This window comes from Sciurus vulgaris (genome assembly GCF_902686455.1).
Source record: "Sciurus vulgaris genome assembly, chromosome: 5".
Lineage (NCBI taxonomy): Eukaryota > Metazoa > Chordata > Mammalia > Rodentia > Sciuridae > Sciurus > Sciurus vulgaris.
The window spans coordinates 116,646,164-116,664,425 of NC_136465.1; the positions used below are offsets into that span (position 1 = coordinate 116,646,164).

The window sequence follows — 18,262 nt, forward strand, 5'->3', positions numbered from 1 at the left end:
AGAGACTATTAAATTGTTTAGAGTAACTATCTTTGGAAATGGATTACAATTGGCTTTAATTTATTAAACCATACTTTAAAATTTTTTTATTATAATACACATGACACAAAATTTATCATCTTAACTGTTTTTAAGTATACAGTTCAGTGGTATTAAATATTGTCATAATGTTGTACAATCATTCTTTTCATGTGTAAAACTGAAACTCTACACACTTTAAATAATAACTGCTCACTTCCCCTGTGCCTTCGCCCTGGGGGACTACCATTCTACTTTTTGTTTCTATGATTTTCACTACTCTAAGTATTTTATGTAAGCGGTATTTTTGTCTTTTTGAGACTGGTTTGTTTCACTTGGCAGAATGTCCTAAGTTTCATCCATGTCCTAGCCTATGGAAGAACTTCCTTCCTTTTTCAGGCTGAGTAATATTTACTTGCATAGGTCTGCTGCATTTTGCCATCCATCCATGAATGGACGCTTGGGCAGCCTCCATGTCTTTAGTTGTGAATAATGTTGCTGTGAAGTGGATGTTCAACTGTCTGTTTGAGATCTTGCTTTTAATTCTCTTGGGTGTATACCCAGAAGTGGAATTTGCCAGATTATATGGTAATTCTATTTTTAACTTTTTGAGGAACTGTTATCCTGTTTTCTACCATGGATATACCATTTTATATTCCACCAACAGTGCACAAGGGTTATAATTTCTCAACATTCTTGCCAACAGTTGTTATTCTCTGTTTTTTGGGTGTGAGATTTTGCTTCATTGTTTTTTTTTTTTTTTTTTTTTTTTTTTTGGTGGTGGTGCTAGACCTTGAACCCAGGCCCTCAGGCATGCTAGGGAAGAACACTACCCACTTAGCTACTTACCCAGCCTCACTGTAGTTCTGACTTGAATTTTGTTAATAATTAGTGATGTTGAGCATTTTCTCATGTTCTTATTGGCCCTTGTATGTCTTCTTTGGAAAAATGTCTATTTCCTTTGGCTATTTGTGAATTTTATTTGTTTGTTTTGCTTTTTGAGTTTTAAGGTATATATATATATATTTTTTTGCAGTCATTGAATTTTAAAACACTAAATTATTTTCCATCAATATTTTATTACAAACCTACTAAAAAATTTCAAGAGTATATGGGTATCTTTAATGTGAGAATCTAAATTCTGAAATGTTTGAAAATCTGAAAAATTTTGAGTGCTGACATGTCTGCCACAAGTGGGAAATGCCAAATCTGTCTTCATGTGACTGGGAGCAGTCAAAATTCAAGTATATTTAAAAAAAATATTGTATTAAGTTACCTTCAGGCTATGTGAATAAGTTGTATATGAAGCATAAATGAATATTGTGCTTAGCTTTGGGTCTTATCCACAAGATATCTTATATGCCTATGTAAATATTCTCAAATTAAGAAAAGGTGAAATATGAGACACTTTTGATTCCAAGCTTTTTGGGTAAGATAGTCAACCTGTGCAAAGAATATTGTGTTTGTCTTCTCCTGGATCTCCTCATTACTAGTATCTTGCTGCATTTTCTTATTTTTTTTTGAACCATTTGAGTTAGCAGACATGAAATTTCCTTCTCCAAATATTTTAGCTACCTCTGCTAAGGACTAAGGACAAGAATATTTTCTTACATAATTCTAATACAACTTTTATACTCAGGAAATGTAACATTGCCTGTAACACTATTGGCTGATACATGACCCATGTCCACATCTCTCCAGTTGTTTCAAGGATCTTTCATTGGATTTAGTTATGTCTCTTTAGTCTTTAGTCTGAATATTTCCCAGTCTTTGTTTATCTTTCATGACACTTTTTTTTTGATACTTGGAATTGAACCCAGGGTTGCTTAACCACTGAGTCACATTCCCAGCCCTTTTTTAAAAAAATGTTTCATTTTGAGACAGAGTCTCACTAAGTCCTTAGGGCCTCGCTAAGTTACTGAAGTTGGTCTCAAACTTGCCATCCTCCTTTCTTAGCCTCCCAAGTTGCTGGGATTACAGGCATGCACCACTGCACCTGGCTACTCTGACCTTTTCTTTTTATTTTTTCTTTTTAACTGTACATGACAGTGGAGTGTATTTTGACATATTATATATACATGGAGTGTAACTTTCCATTTTTGTGGTTGTACATGATGTGGAGTTACACTGGTCAGGTATTCACATATGAACATAGGAAAGTTATGTTTGATCATTCTGTCTTTCCTATTCCCATACCCTATCCCTTCCCTTCATTCCCCTTTGTCTTATCCAATGAACTTCTATCCCCCGCATTGTATGTTAGCATCATTTCAGAGAGAACATTCAACCTTTGTTTTTTGGATTGGCTTACTTCACTTAGCATGATACTCTCAGGTTCCATCCATTTACTGGCAAAGGCCATAATTTCATTCTTCTGAGTAATAGTCCGTTGTGTATATATACCACATTTTCTTTTTCTATTCATCTGTTGAAGGGCACATAGGTTGGTTCCATAGCTTACCTATTGTGAATTGAGCTGCTATAGACATTGATGTGGCTGCATCATTATAGTATGCTAATTTTAAATCCTTTGGATATATGGTGAGGTGTGGGATAACTGGTTAAATGGTGATTCCATTCCAAGTTTCTGAGCAATCTCCATATTGCTTTCCATAGTGGTTGCACCAATTTGCAGTCCTACCAGCAATGTATGAATGAATCTTTTTCTCCACATCTTCACCAACATTTTTTGTTACTTGTATTCTTGAAAATTGCCATTCTAACTAGAATGAGATGAAATCTCAGTGTAATTTTAATTTGCATTTCTCTAATTGCTAGAGATGTTGAACATAGTTTTATATATTTGTTGACCATTTGTATTTTTCCTTCTGTGAAGTGTCTATTCAGTTCCTTTGCACTCTGACCTTTTTGAAAAGCCCAGCTAGTTATTTTTCAGAATATTCTTCAATTTGGATTTGTCTTATTGTTAAAAGTTTCTGGTAGCAATATTACATAAGTGATATTTATTGGAATTTTAAACAATAAGCAAATAGTTTTTTTGTAAACATGAATAACCATTAGGGTTATTAAACACAATGCTTTTAAAAAGACAAATTAATAATGTGTTTCAAAAGTGTTAAAAATTAATGAGGTAATTCTACTTCTAGAAATTTGTCTTAAGGAAATAGATGTAAGTGCAAAGACACATGTACAATAATGTAGTCTTTGGCATTATTTATGATAATGACAACTTGATAATTGATATATCTTTTAAAAACAGATTTGGTGAAAAGTTTAGGGTATATACCTGTAAATTATTATTATGCTGTTGTTAAAGATGATAACATGTTTATATTAATTGATATGCAGAAATGTTTTCACATGTTTAATGGAAGAGTAAATTATAATCTTACTTAAGATGTAAGATGTCACTAAAAGGTATATTTACATAGATAAATATGCATATGCCGAGGATCAGAATTTCTGATAGGCAGGATTATGGGTGGTTTAACATAAATTAAAATTAAACTCGTCTGTATTTTCTAATTTTTCTACAATGAACACACTATTATTTATATGTTCAAGAAATGTGCATATTTTAGTCCTCTGAGCGATCTAAATTTGTGGCGGTGTAGTACTTCTTCAGATGATGCAAGAGTGTGGGCCCTGCCTTGGGAGCCCTGTGCCTCCTTCAGGCTGTGAATCCATTCCGTAGCTTCCATAATGAAGAGACTGGTGGGAACGTGCAGGACTGTGAGTCTGAGGGAGCGTCAGGCTGCAGAGTGTTAATCTTGGAACTGGGAGTAGCCGTTAGTAATAGGGTAGGTGCTGGTGGAGACACTGGAAAGAATGCTTGAAGCTTACAAAAAGTCTCTTGCTAGAAAAAAATTGGAATCCAAAGGATATTTTAGGGCATCTGCCAGTTGCTGTGGTGGTAAAGTTCTGAGCCCAAAGCGTTTGGTATTGCTTGTTTAAGGCAGGAAGAGAAATAAGGACATCGAATTATGGTGCATTGTAACGTAGGTAAGCATTAAATCAGATGGGGTTTCTGATGTCAGCTTTGCTACATACAACCTGAATGACTTCAAACAATGTTGCCACTATCCCAGTGGTATTGGGGATTGAACCCTGGACCTCACACATGCAAGGCAAGCACTGTACTTCTGAGCTCCATCCCAGCCCTTCTCAGAACTTTATTTTTTTGTTATTCATTTATTTTTTATATTTTTGATTCATTATACACAAATGGGGTACACGTTTTGTTTCTCTGCTTGTACACGAAGTAGAGTCACACCACTTGTGTAATCATACATGTACATAGGGTGATGGTGTTTGTCTCATTCTATTATTTTTCCTCCCCCCCACCCCCTCCCTACCCCTCATTTCCCTCTACACAATCCATCCATCCTCCATTCTTGCCTTACCCACTCCCCCCCCGCCCTGTTAGAATTTTATTTTGAGTTAGGGTCTTGCTAAGTTGCCTAGGCTGGCCTCCTTGCCTCAGCCTCCTGAGTAGCTGGGATTATACACTTGTACCACCACATCTGGCTAAACAAAAAAATTCGTTGAATCTGTTTTCTTTTTTGTAAAAGGGAGAAGTAATATTTACTACATGTGGCATTTGGGAGAATTAAATGAGATAATGCATGAAAAAAGTCTAGCTCAGTGTTTAGCATTAAGTAATAAGCCAACAAATATAAAATCTTTTCTCCTCTAATTCTTGTATTTAGAGTGTAGGACCTTTGTAGTGACTGAAAGGGAACTTCAGCTATATCCTGTAGGCCCTGCGTTGCAGACTAGAATGTAGAGAAATGTTCCTAGCAAATGTGGCAACATAGACCTGGACAGAGGTACAGGTCGTATTGTGTACAGGGAAGGTCACAGGATATAGGTGCTGTACTTCACTAGCTCTCTGATCCTGGGAAAGTTGCTTAACTACTCAGTCTTGGTTTTCCCATTTGGTAATTTTAGACACAGCCTTTTAGGAAGATAAGTTGAAAACATTTTTTTCCTATACATATTAATAAACTTTGGCAACTGTATATGCCAGTGTATCACCATTGCGAAGTTAAAAAACATTATTACCTGCAAAGTTTCCCTAAGTCTTTTCTTCCCCCTCATCAATCCCTACGTTTTATTACCAACCCCAGGAAGCCACTGATCTGTTTTCTTTCTTTTTTGTCTTTCTTTTTTTATGATTCAATGTCCCTTTAATACAATCCACTTTCTAGAATAGATTTTTCTTTTTTCGAAATTCAAATAAATGGGATCTAATTAGCATGTTTTGTGTATGTGTGTGTGTGTATCTGGCTTCTTTCATGCAGCATGATATTTTTAAGATTTATGTTCTGTGTATCAGTAATTCATAACTTACTTTTGCTGAGAACTATACCCTTATATGGATACAATTAGTTTATCTGTTTACCTGTTGACAGACATTGGGTTGTTTCTAATTTTTTTGGCCAATATGCTATAAACATTTAATTATAAATCTTTGTGGGGACATATTTTTCATTTCACTTGAGTAAATAATTTAGAAGTTGAATTTGCTGAATGATATAGTAAGAGTATGTTTAATATTTTGAGTTTTTCAATTTCTTTCTCTTTTAATTGACATAATAATTGTACGTATCTGTGGTGTACAGTGTGATAATTTGCTTCATGTACAGTGTCTGGTGATCAAATCAGTATAATTAGCATTTCCATCTCCTTGAACATCACTTCTTTGCTTTTGGAAACTTCAAATTCCTCTCTTCTAGTTCTTAATAAGAGTATTAGTTCTTAATAAGAGTTTAATTTTCTAAGAAACTGCCAAACTATTTTTCAAAGTTGTTCCATTTTACCCCATAGAGGAGTGGGACACAGGGATGATAAGGTCAGGGACAGTGTGTACAATAGAGATGTGAGGTGTGCCTGTGGACACACAGACGTTTGTCAGGGTAGCCTGAAAGGGGCTCCTGGTGGCTTACAGAGGAGAAACTTCTCTGTCTTTTTAACAATGCCTCCCTTCCAAGACCTGGCGGCCCCCAAAGGAGTGTTCTCTCCCCCTCACTTAATACCCCCTCTGGTATTACCTGTCATCTTCTCTATTGTTTTATTCATTCTCATCTTCATTTCCACCCCCAGGATCATGTATATGAACTTCTCAACACCATCGATGCCTGCCAGTGCCATTTTGATATCGTAAGATCCTTTGTAATTTTCTTTTACTAGGGAATAGAATTAAAGAAAAGATGGGTTTAGGATGGGACTGCAAGAACGGACCATATGGTCCCTCTCAGGACCATAATTCTTTTGTAAAAACTGCCAAAGATAAGATGTACTTACAAGTTAAGTAGATCAGCAAGGTGATTTAATCAATTCAAAAACTACACAAATTTTTTTTTTTTTTTTTTTTACTTCACTTCCTTCAACTCTCAAATGCTAACTTGTTTCCTGGTCTCCTTGTGTCTGGAGCTCATGTTTAGCTCCTGACTTTTGTTTCAATTTTCTTCTTCTGAAATTTTGATCCTATCAGTTCCTACTTCAAAATAGACCCACCCAGAGTCTATTTAGCACTCTCTGGAATGGCTGGAGAAACAGGGAGATCCAGAACCATTGGTCATGCTGTGTCCTTGGGTTTCAATGTTTCTTCCTTGTAGAGTCTCAATTTTGACTTCACTCGAAGCTACCTGGACTTGATTGTGACTTACACCTCAGTTATTTTACTTCTATCACGGATTGAAGATCGACGGATACTCATTGGCACGTACAACTGTGCCCACGAGATGCTACATGGGCATGGGTGAGTTAAGGCGAGGTGAGGTCTCAGGAGCGGTACTCTGAGGTGGGGGTGGATACAAAGGAAAGGGATGCTATGACTTCTCAGGTGAGAACCTAAGATCTACATACGTCCCAGGGAAAGGAAGGTACACTTTTACAAATAGTTAACTCTTGAACATCTATTAGTGGATCGTCCATTCTGCATTACCTCTGATCTTTTTTTTTTTTTTATCCTGGACTGGCTTCTACTCTGCTTTTCAGGTTATTGCAAAAATCACAAAGACAATTCTCTGTAGTATTGTTAGGACTAATACTAGTAAGGTTTAGCCACCAGGGGTAAGTAATGTATGCTAATACATTTGAAGCCAAATATAAATGAATTTTGAATGATCTGCAATTCTTCCCCAACTTGAGTAGTGCACATACAAGCATTTAAGGACTGAAGAAATGAATGCTGGAGGAATTTGAGGGGGACCTGGCACATTGTTCTATGTGTGATGTGCATGCCCAGGTGTCTGCCTGGCTACCTGGGCATACTCCCATCAGCTTTACATATTTATATATCCTTTTGGGTTGTGTACAGGCATGCTACTTGATTTCTGACTAGTTGACACAAATTTAGAGAATACCTATTGTGTATCCACCCCTATTTTGGGTGCTAAAAAGGATAAACTTTTAAGGACCTGCCCCAAATTGTATGGTTCTGTCTAACCAGTGACTGAGTCTCGAGTGGTGTATCTGTAGGTGTGATTCACAGATCAGTCTGTCTTTGGAGGTGCCAGGGATGTCGGCCTATGCACATGTTTTTATCCTGTATGTAAACATTTATGTTTCTGTCATGGTTAAGGCCTAGAACTCCTCTGTCTTCTGCCTTCTTCCAGTGACCCCAGTTTTGCTCGCCTGGGCCAAATGGTCTTGGAGTATGACCACCCTCTGAAGAAGCTGACAGAAGAATTTGGGCCTCACACAAAGGCAAGTTCCCTAAGAGAGCAGGGACTGCCTGAGGCAGAAGTGTTTGTACCCAGCTTTGACACTCAGGGTGACTTGCCTCTTCCTGCAGGCTGTGAGTGGAGCCCTCCTCTCTTTGCACTTCCTGTTTGTCCGGCGGAACCAGGGGGCTGAGCAGTGGCGCAGTGCCCAGCTTCTCAGTCTCATCAGCAGCCCCCCTGCCATGATTAACCCTGCTAATTCAGACACAGTAAGTTCCCTTTTCCTTCTGTTAGGGGAGGCATTCTCTGCCAAGGCTATAACTTTAGAAGGTGCTTCTTTCAGGAAACATCAGCCCTAGGAACAGTTAGCCTTCTTCTAGGATATGCCTCTAGGTCCATCACTTCTTGTAGCTCAAAAACATGATTGGGTTGGAGCTTCTGTTTGGACCCGGATTAGCATGCACCTTCTCATAAAAGGAATTAAGTAACTGTTTGTGGGACGAATGAATGGATGGAAGTGGTTCATTGGGAACTAGGAGGAACTTGAGTTTGTGAGTCAATCAATGAATAAATGTTTTGTTAAACTAGTATGGGCCCAAAGTCCTTCCTTCAAAGAACTTATCATTGCTGGGTGTGGTGGCACATACCTGTAATCCCAGTGACTTGGGAGGGTGAGGCAGGAGGATTGAAGTTCAAAGCCAGACTCAGCAATTTAGTGAGGCCTTAAGTAGCTTAGCGAGACCCTGTCTCAAAAAATAAAACATAGGGGGCTGGGGTTGTGACTCAGTGGAGAGTGCTTGCCTGGCATGTATGAGGCTCTGGGTTCGATTCTCAGCACTGCATAAAAATAAATGAAAAAACAAAACAAAACAAAACAAAAACAAATAAAGGTCCATCAACATCTAAAAATTTTTTTAAAAAAATAAATAAAACATAAAAAGAACTGAGGATGTGGCTCAGTGGTAAAGCACCCCTGGATTCAATTCCTAGTACCAGAAGAAAAGAATAGAAAAGAACATATTGTTTAGGAACGCTATGCCATGTTGTCATAAAAATATAGCTGGGGCTACGAGATTAGTGATAAGGGCCAACTGAGTGATTTGTGTGGTAAAATAATCTAAAGGAGAAAGAAATCATGAGGAGGTTTTGGATTCCCTTCTGTTATTAAAAGCCTCTGAACTGTTGAAGAGCTGTATGTTAAACCTTTTGTTTGTCCTGATCTCTGGCTCCAGCCCCTTTTCCTTTTCTCAACTATGTCCTTTTCCCCTCAGTTCACTTCCAGGCCTCCCCTTCATTATTGGCAGATTTCCCAGCTACTGGCTTATCAAATAGCCCTTGTCCAGTGTGGTAAAATAAAAGTTGGTGCTGGGGATTGAACCCAGGCCTTGGGCATGCTAGGCAGGCACTCTACCCCTAGGATACACCCCAGACCCCTAAAGTTGGTTTCGATATTCAGATTCTAGATAGGCTTTACTCCTTTAGGGGAAGACTGAGTTAGATAACTGCTTGACGGTCTCTGTCTCTCTGCTCTCAGATGGCCTGTGAGTATCTGTCCGTGGAAGTGATGGAGCGCTGGATTATCAGTAAGTTTTGGGGGTCAGGCGGGGACAGACGCAGCAGCATCTGACATGGAGAGCAAATTCTAAAAGGCTTTCTCCCACTCTCTACGCCCTACAGTTGGGTTTCTTCTTTGTCACGGATGCCTCAACTCCAACAGCCAGTGCCAGAAGCTGTGGAAGCTGTGTCTGCAGGGCTCCCTGTACATCACGCTCATCCGGGACGATGTGCTGCAGGTGCACAAGGTCACAGAGGACCTGTTTAGCAGTTTGAAAGGGTAAGAGGTGTGACAGCCTAATTGATTTTGGGGTTTTTTTTTAGCCCCTTCCAACATCTTTTTTTTTTTTTTTTTGTCTCAATTTGTGTTCCCAGAGTATGGGTGGTAAGGGGTAATTCTAACTATTGGAGAAGTATTTATTGAATACCGGCTGTTTACTAGGTGCTTCACTGGGTTTTAGTAATACAATGATTACTAATAAGATAACAGAGGTGAAGAGTGAGAACTCAAACTAGATTGAATTCAGGCTTTACTACTTATTAGCTGTGTGACCTTGGGCAAGTTGATTAACGTCCCTGTGCCATTGGCTCAATTTCCTCATCTACAAAATGTGGATGATGGTAACACCTTCTTATGACTAACCTCATAGGGTTATAAAGAATAAAAGAGTTGCTATTTGTGAAGCATATAGAAAGTGCCTTGTATATTTTAAGTACTATATGATTGTTAAAATCAACCAACCAACCAACCACTCAACCAGAGTCTCTGTTCTCCAGGAGTTTACAAATTGATGGGAAAAGGTAAACTGGGGGCTGGGGATGTAGCTCAGTTGGTAGAATGTTTGCCTTGCAAGCACAAGGCCATTGATTCAATCCCCAGCAACACACACACACACACACACACACACACACACACACACACAGTTTGCACACACGGCAAACTGTTTTGATAGAGTAAGGAGTTGTGGTATGCAAAAACAAAGTGCTGTAGAAGCAGTAGAAGCAGTTAGAAGGTATTTAAACTGGCCTTTCAGGATCAGGACACAGGTAGACCTAAGAGTTAGTCAGTGTGGATGTGTGTGGGGGATTCTTTATGTTTTATTATTTTAGTTGTAGATGGACACAATGATTTTATTTTACTCATTTATTTATATGTGGTGCTGAGGATCAAACCCAGTGACTCACACATGCTGGGCAAGCATTCCACCCCTGAGCCACAACCCCAGCCCCCAGAGGAAGGGATTCTATGCAGAAAAATGATCAAACCCACAGGTTCAGGAAATGAACAGCTGGGTGACAAAGGTGGGGATGTCAGAGAGATGGGTTTGGGGAGGTAAGTCAGGGCCTTGTATGTTCTGCCCTGGAGTCTGAATCTGTTCTAAAGAGGATATGGAGCCATTTAGTGAATTCTAATAGGGCAATATCATGATCATGTTTGCACTTTAGAAAAAGTTACTCTGCTGTAGGGAATAAAAGATATAAGATGGACAAAGGTAGAGGCAGGGATTAATTAAGTAAATTAGGAGGAAATGAGGGTGATGTCAAGGCTTCTGAAACATATAGCTAGCATTCCTTAAGACAGAGGACATATGAGATAAAACAAGTTTGTGGGGAAAAGTTTGTGATTTTCTTTTCTTTTTCTTTCCCTTTTTGCTTTTTTGTGGTGCTTGGGATTGAACCCAAGGCTTTGTGCTTTTGTGCATACTAGACAACACACTAACCTTGGGCTACATCCTCAGCCTTTGTCAATTCAGGGTTTTTTTTTTTTTTTTTTTTTTTTTGGCTATTAGAGATTAAATGCTGTACCACTGAGCACCCACAGCCCTTTTTATTTTGAGAAAGGGTCTTGTTAAGTGTTAAGGCTGGCCTCAAACTGGCAGTCCTTCCTCAGCTTCCTGAGTAGCTTGTGTGCCACCATGCCTGACATGACTTCAGTTTTGAACAGGTTGAATCTGAAGTTTGTGTAGGAGAGTGAGGACAGATGTGTTGAGCCTTTTGCTGGAAGTGAGGAGTGAGGTTTGGACTCAGATGTAGACTGGTTAGATGATAATCAAAGCCACGAGAGTTAGTGAGACTCAAGGAGAACTAGAGTGAGAAGAGAAGGGGGGACCATGTGCCTCTGGGTACACTGAATTTCAGAGGCAGAAAAATCACGGGGACATTGAGAAGAAGAGGGAAAACAGAAGCCAAGGGAAGAAGGGAGAACTGAACTGGTTATGTATGTTGGATGGTGTTAAGTGATCAAATAAAGTAAGGATTGAAAATGTGCTGCTGGGCATGGTGGCGCATGCCTGTAATCCCAGCAGTTTGGGAGGCTGGGGAAGGATTGCAAGTTCAAAGCCAGCCTCGGCAACTTAGCGAGGCCCTAAGCCACCTGTCTCAAATAAAAAAATAAAAAAGGGCTGGGAATGTGGCTCATGGGTGAGTACCCCTAGGTGTAATCCTTGGTACAAAAAAAAAAAAAGTCCCTTGGGTTTGGTTATAAGGATCACCTTATGCCCTTCTTGTGAACAACCTAAGTTGAGTGATGAGTTTGAAAGCCGAGTTGCACTGGTTAGGAGCAGTTGGAGATAAGGAATTTAATAACAACTTTGTTGAGTCATTTGTGAAGGAAAGAATAGAGCTATAATGAGGAGGTGGTATGTGATTAAGAGAGGGGTCAAATTACCTATATTATTACCTCTGGTGGCAAATGTGACATTCAGAAATGTGAAAAATACAGAGTGGAAACTGGCTACAATGTTACCTCCCAGTGTAGTTTGATGTACATTCTCTAGATGCTTGTGTGTGTGTGTGTGTGTGTGTGTATGTGTATGCACACATGTATATAAACATAAAAGATGTGCATGTATTTTCAACCTTACATAAGTAATTTTTAAAAAAGAAATATACCTGCATTCTATATTCTGCCTATAGTTTGCTTTTCCCCCCTTACTATATTTCTGGATATCTTCTTTTTTTTTTTTAACAGATGAACAGTATTCCATTATGTGGTTGTAACATATTTATCCAAACTTCTATTGGTGAATATTTGAACTGCTTTCATTTTTAAAAATCATTATAAGCCAGGTGTGAAGGTACATGCCTGTAATCCCAGTTACTCCAGGAGGCTGAGGCAGGAGTATTACACATTTGAGATCAACCTAGACAAGTTAGTGAGGCCCCATCTCAAAATAAAAAAGGGCTGGGGATGTAGCTCAATAGCAGAGTGCTGGTCTAGCATGTACAAGGTCCTATGTTCAATCCCCTGTACTGCAAAAATAAATAAATAAATAAATAAATAAATAAATAAATAAATAAATAAATAAATAAATAAATAAATAAAAAATCATTGTAAAATGCTATCACGAACATCCTTAGACATATACCTTTACCTTTGTGAACCTAGGTGAGTATTTTTATAGGGTGAATTCTCAGATGTGTAATTGCTAAGAATAAAGGATTTGCACATTTTAAATTTTAATAGCTTTTGCCAAACTGCCTTCCAAATAGATTATATTATCAACAGCCTATGAGAATGCTGATTCCTAAGTATTATTTTAAAAAAGCCTTAATTCTCATCAAAATGCAAATGATTTTCTTTACCATACTAGAAAAATCAACGATATAGTTCATATAAATGCAAAGAAAACCTCAATAGTCAAAACAGTCCTGAGGGGGTGGGAGGAAAAGCATTGCTTTTCTTTCTATACTACAGAGCCATAGTCATATAAACAGTGTGGTTCTGGCATGAAAACAGACATGTAGACCAATGGAATAGAATAGAGGAATGGAATAGACACATAGACCAAAGAAATAGAGTAAATAGGCGGTACAGCCATCTGATTCTTGGCAAAGGTGCCAAAAACCTAAGTTGGAGAAAAGAGAACCTCTTTAACTAAGGGTGCTGGAAAACAGGATATCCTTAGGAGGAGGACTGAAACTCGATCTCTATCTCTCAATCTGCACAAATATCTACTCAAAATGGATCAAAGAACTACAGGTAAGACCTGAGACTTTGAAACCGATAGAAGAATACACAGGGGAAACACTTTAGAACGTAGGTACAGGCAGTGACTTCCTGGCCCTGGGTAGGACTCTAATAGCTCAGGAAATCATGGCAGAAATCAACAAATGGGATGGCATCAAATTAAAAAGCTTCTGCCTGGCAAAGGAAACGATTAACAGAGAGGGAAGAGAGCCTACAGAATGGGAGAAAACCTTTGCTGGATTTTAGCTAGCAAAATCCTCTTCCAACATAGGATTAATATTGAGAATAAATAAAGAACTAAAAACATTCACACACAAACAGGTAACCCAAGAAGTAAATGGGCAAATGAACTGAACAGACACTTCTCGAAAGAAGTACAAATGGCAAATATATGAAAAGATGTTCAACATTCTTAGCATCAGGGAAGTGCAAATCAAAACTATATTGAGATTCAATTTTACTCTATCAGACTGGTTATCATCGAGAAGACAAAACCAGGGCCGGCGTTTGTGGCTCAGTGGTAGAGCACTTGCCTACCGCGTGTGAAGCACTGGGTTTGATTCTCAGCACCACATATAATTAAAATAAATGTCCATCAACAACTAAAAATATTTAAAAATATTTTAAAAATATAGCTCTATGTAGAATACTTGCCTAGCATGTGTGAGGCCCTGGGTTCAGTTCCCACCTCTGAAAAAAAAAAGTACAAAAAACCAGTAAATGTTGGCAAAGAAGTGGAGGAAAAATGGAGAAAGGAACACTTATACAGTGTTGGTGGGAATATAAATTAGTAGAGCCACAGTGGAAATTAGTATGGAGGTTCCTCAAAAAAACTAAAAATAGAACTACCATATGATTCAGCTATACCATGCCTTGGTATACACCCAAAGGAATTAAAGTCAGCATACTCTAGAGATATTTGCATATTCATTCTTATTGTGGCACGATTCACAATAGCCAAGTCATGGAATTAGCCCATCAATGGATAAATGGATAAAGAAAATGTGATACATATACATGATAGAATATTATTCAACCATAGATAAGAATGAGACCATGTGGTTTGTAGGAAAATGGGTAGAACTGGAGATCATAATGTTAAGTAAAATAAGCCAGAACCAGAAAGGCAAGTGTCATATATTTTGTCTTATATGTCGAATCTAGGGGCGGGGGAAGATGATTTGAGAATAGAGGAGAATCAAGTGAGGTACACGTGCCTGTAATCCCAGATAATTTGAAGGCTAAGGTAGGAGAATCATAAGTTCAAGGCCAGCCTCAGCAATTTAGTGAGAAACCCTGTCTTAAAATAAAAAATAAAAAGGATTGGAGATGTTGCTCAGTGGTAGAGTACCCCTGGGTTCAATTCCCAGTATGGTGGTAGGTATTCATTGCCAAAGAATAAAACAATATAAAAAGGAAAAAAAATCTTTGCCAGAGTTAAGAGAGAATAAATTAAAGATTAATAATTAGAAGTTGTAGGAGGTGGATTGGGGTATAAAATCCTTGATGATAAAACTGTCTAATGATGACCACTTCTGAGGAATGGAAGGCATATTGGAAGGTTGCTCAGTTCCCCATCATTTTTTAAATTTTTTAATTTTATTGTAAACAAATGGGATACATGTTGTTTCTCTGTTTGTACATGGCGTAAAGGCATACCATTTGTGTAATCATAAATTTACATAGAGTAATGTTGTTTGATTCATTCTTTTTTCCCTTCCCCCCACCCCTCTCACCCCTCTTTTCCCTCTATACAGTGCTTCCTTCCTCCATACTTGCCCCCCTCCCTAACCCTAACTCTAACCCTAACACTAACCCTTCCCTCCCCCCATTATGTGTCATCATCCACTTATTAGCGATATCATTCATCCTTTGGCTTTTTGAGATTGGCTTATCTCACTTAGCATGATATTCTTCAATTTCATCCATTTGCCTGCAAATGCCATAATTTTATCATTCTTTATGGCTGAGTAATATTCCATTGTATATATATACCACAGTTTCTTTATCCACTCATCAATTGAAGGGCATCTAGGTTGGTTCCACAGTCTGGCTATTGTGAATTGAGCAGCTATGAACACTGATGTGGCTGTATCTCTGTAGTATGCTGATTTTAAGTCCTTTGGGTATAGGCCAAGGAGTGGGATACCTGGGTCAAATGGTGGGTCCATTCCAAGTTTTCTAAGGAATCTCCACACTGCTTTCCAGAGTGGCTGCACTAATTTGCAGCCCCACCAGCAATGTATGGGTGTACCTTTCAGTTCCCCATCATTAAGAACAATAACCAATATATATGATTTATTGTTTAGGGAGTTCTTTGGCATAAGTGATCTACGTTGATTTTCATGATAACTCAGATATAAGTATTAATATACCTTTTTGTAAATGAGAAAATGAGAAGCTCAGTCTCAATGTCCCTCAGTTAATAAGAGGTGGAATTAGGAAACAATTCTAGATTTTTTGACTCCTAATTCTGCCTGTTTCCTTCCTTTGTAAAGGTTGAAATAATTATCCACCAGGAATGCTGTGGAGTTGAATCCTAATTTAATTAAGATACTTTTCAACTCTAAATTTCTTTGATTTTGCACTGTTCAACAAAGGAGTGGTTTGGAGAGGGGAAATGAGAGGTTATAAAGTCCCACTAATGTGACACAGGAATACTCAATGAGGGAAGACAGATGCAAGGAACACAGAAAGCAAAGAGTCTATGATAATAGACTGGGATTCTACTACAGGTTGCTAGTAGAATAAAAGGAACATGGCCAAATGCTGCAGACAAACCACAGGCAATGAAAAGTTTATTTAATTTGGTGATTCAGAGTTTCACATTGACCTCAGAGAGAGCGGTTTGTTAAGTGTTGAAGGCCTTGTGGGATCCAAGGGTCAGTGAGAGGTGAGGAAGTAAAGTGATGTCTCTTCGAAGGAGTTTGGTGGTGTGGGAGAATGGGTGAAGTTCAGTGGATTGTTAGGGTCAAGTGAGGTCTTTTTAGAATAAGGGAGGCTTTGAACTTATTTGTTGGAGAAGAGAAGAAGCCGATGGAGAGGGAGAGATTAAAGTAACAAAGAGATGACCCATAAAGTTGCATTCCAAGGGGTGGGAAGAGGACCCCTGGTACAGGTGGAGCAACTACTTTTACTTGAGAGCAGGGCCTATGTGGTATTTTGCATTGCTTCTTTTATCCTGCTCAAACTTGGAAGTGTCTTGACTCTAAGGTGTCAAGGCAGGAGAATAGGGTGAGAAGTCCAGCCTCAACTTTGCCTTTAAGTCCCTATGGGGACCTTGGGCAAGTCATTTCCTTTCCCTAGCTATATTTTCTATTTTTTTGTGGTGCTTGGGATTGAACCCAGGGCCTTGTGCATGTGAGGCAAGCACTCTGCCAACTGAGTTATATCTCAAGCCCCCTAGCTACTTTCTTTATCTGCAAAATAAAGAAGTAGAAGAGAGTGACCTTTAAGCTCTGTGAGTCTTTTATTGCTAGGCCAGGGTAAGAAGTTAGGCTTAGAAAGGTCCTGCTAACCTCTTCTACCCCAAGCCTATAGGTTGCAGTCTAAGGACAGGAAGGGTGGGCAGGGCCCCCCAGTGGTATGCTCAACCCTGCTATGCTTCTGTCAATCCTTAGGTATGGCAAGCGTGTGGCAGACATCAAGGAGAGCAAGGAACATGTGATCGCAAACAGGTAAAAGTGGGGGATGGGCTCTCTGAGAGGGGTTGAAATAGGGCTGTCTCCTGACTTTGGTTCTTACCTGCTTTAATCAGCTTTTTTGCTGCTGTGACTGAAAGACCAGCACAATTGTAGAGGAGGAAACATTTATTTGGGGGCTCACAGTTTCAGAGGTCTCAGTCCATAGACAGCAGGCTCCATTCCTCAGGGCTCAAGATGAGGGTGAACATCACGGCAGGAGAGTTTGGCAGAGGGAAGTGGCTCACATCATAATTGGGAAGAAGAGAGAATCTACTCACTAGATACAAAATATGTACCCCCAAAGTCACACCCCCCAATGTGGCTACCAGGCGATTAAGTCACTGATTGGGTTAAAACTCTTACATCCCAATCATTTCTCCTCTGAACCTTCCTGCATTGTCTCACACGTGAGCTTTTGAAGGATACCTCACATCCAAACCATAAGATCACCTAAGTCATCCTGAGCTTCTGGACAGACTTATTGCCTCAGCCCAAGAATATGCTGCTGCCTCATAGATTCCTGTATCTTCCCAAGGCTGACTTCGGCATCCAGCCTTCTTTCTTTCTGCTGACACCCCTTCCTAAAGCCTGTCTTTGCCGCACTGCCTGTGGAGGGTTGTTATGGGCGGGAGAGAGAGGTGGTATTCTATAGTTTCTGCTTTCCTTCCTCAGTGGCCAGTTTCACAGTCAGCGGCGGCAGTTTTTGCGGATAGCAGTGAAGGAGCTGGAGACTGTATTAAGTGATGAGCCAGGACTACTGGGTCCTAAGGCAAGAGAGAAATGTCAGGAGGGGAATGATGGCCGATTGGAGGTTCTCTGGGGGAGTGAACTTAGTGTTCATGAAATTTTTGCATTTCTGAATCTTTTGTGATCTATTTCTATGTATATACGTCGATTCCTTAAATTTCCTTAGAGTACCCCACAACCTTTTCAGACGCCTTTTTGGGGCACTCTCATAGAATGCCATGTGTTTTAGCTATTTATGTACTTGTTCTTCTATGTAAGTATGAACTAATTGATGGCAGAACTTGCTTCTGTGATTTATTTATTTATTTTTTGGTGGTGGGGGGAACTGGGGATTGAACCCAGGGGCACTTAACCACTTGAACCACATCCCCAGCTCTTTTTATATTTTATTTTGAGATACGGTCTTGCTAAGTTGCTCAGGGCCTCACTAAATTGCTGAGGCTGGCTTTGAACTTGCAATCCCTCTGCCTCAGCCTCCCAAGCTGCTGGGATTACATGTGTGCCCCACTGTGCTGGCACATTTGTGTTTTAAACCATATAAATGCCTAGGAAATATTTCTAAATTTTATTTTGATCAGGAGGGAGGGATACTGACTGCACCAGTGTCACATGCACACACATCTAATTCTGTGCCACATAGTTGAGGTTTTTTGTGGGTC

At 39.3% G+C, this 18,262-nt stretch overlaps 1 protein-coding gene across 1 annotated transcript in view; it reads left to right on the forward strand.

The window, feature by feature from the left end:
• NCKAP1L (NCK associated protein 1 like) overlaps positions 1-18,262 on the forward strand; it is a 48,153-nt gene that overhangs the window by 2,589 nt on the left and 27,302 nt on the right. The window contains exons 4-11 of the mRNA XM_079141564.1: positions 6,085-6,141; positions 6,600-6,742; positions 7,602-7,692; positions 7,781-7,918; positions 9,184-9,232; positions 9,327-9,483; positions 16,794-16,850; positions 17,529-17,625. Of these exons, the coding sequence (XP_078997690.1) occupies positions 6,085-6,141; positions 6,600-6,742; positions 7,602-7,692; positions 7,781-7,918; positions 9,184-9,232; positions 9,327-9,483; positions 16,794-16,850; positions 17,529-17,625 (789 nt within the window). The remainder of the gene's footprint in view (positions 1-6,084; positions 6,142-6,599; positions 6,743-7,601; positions 7,693-7,780; positions 7,919-9,183; positions 9,233-9,326; positions 9,484-16,793; positions 16,851-17,528; positions 17,626-18,262) is intronic.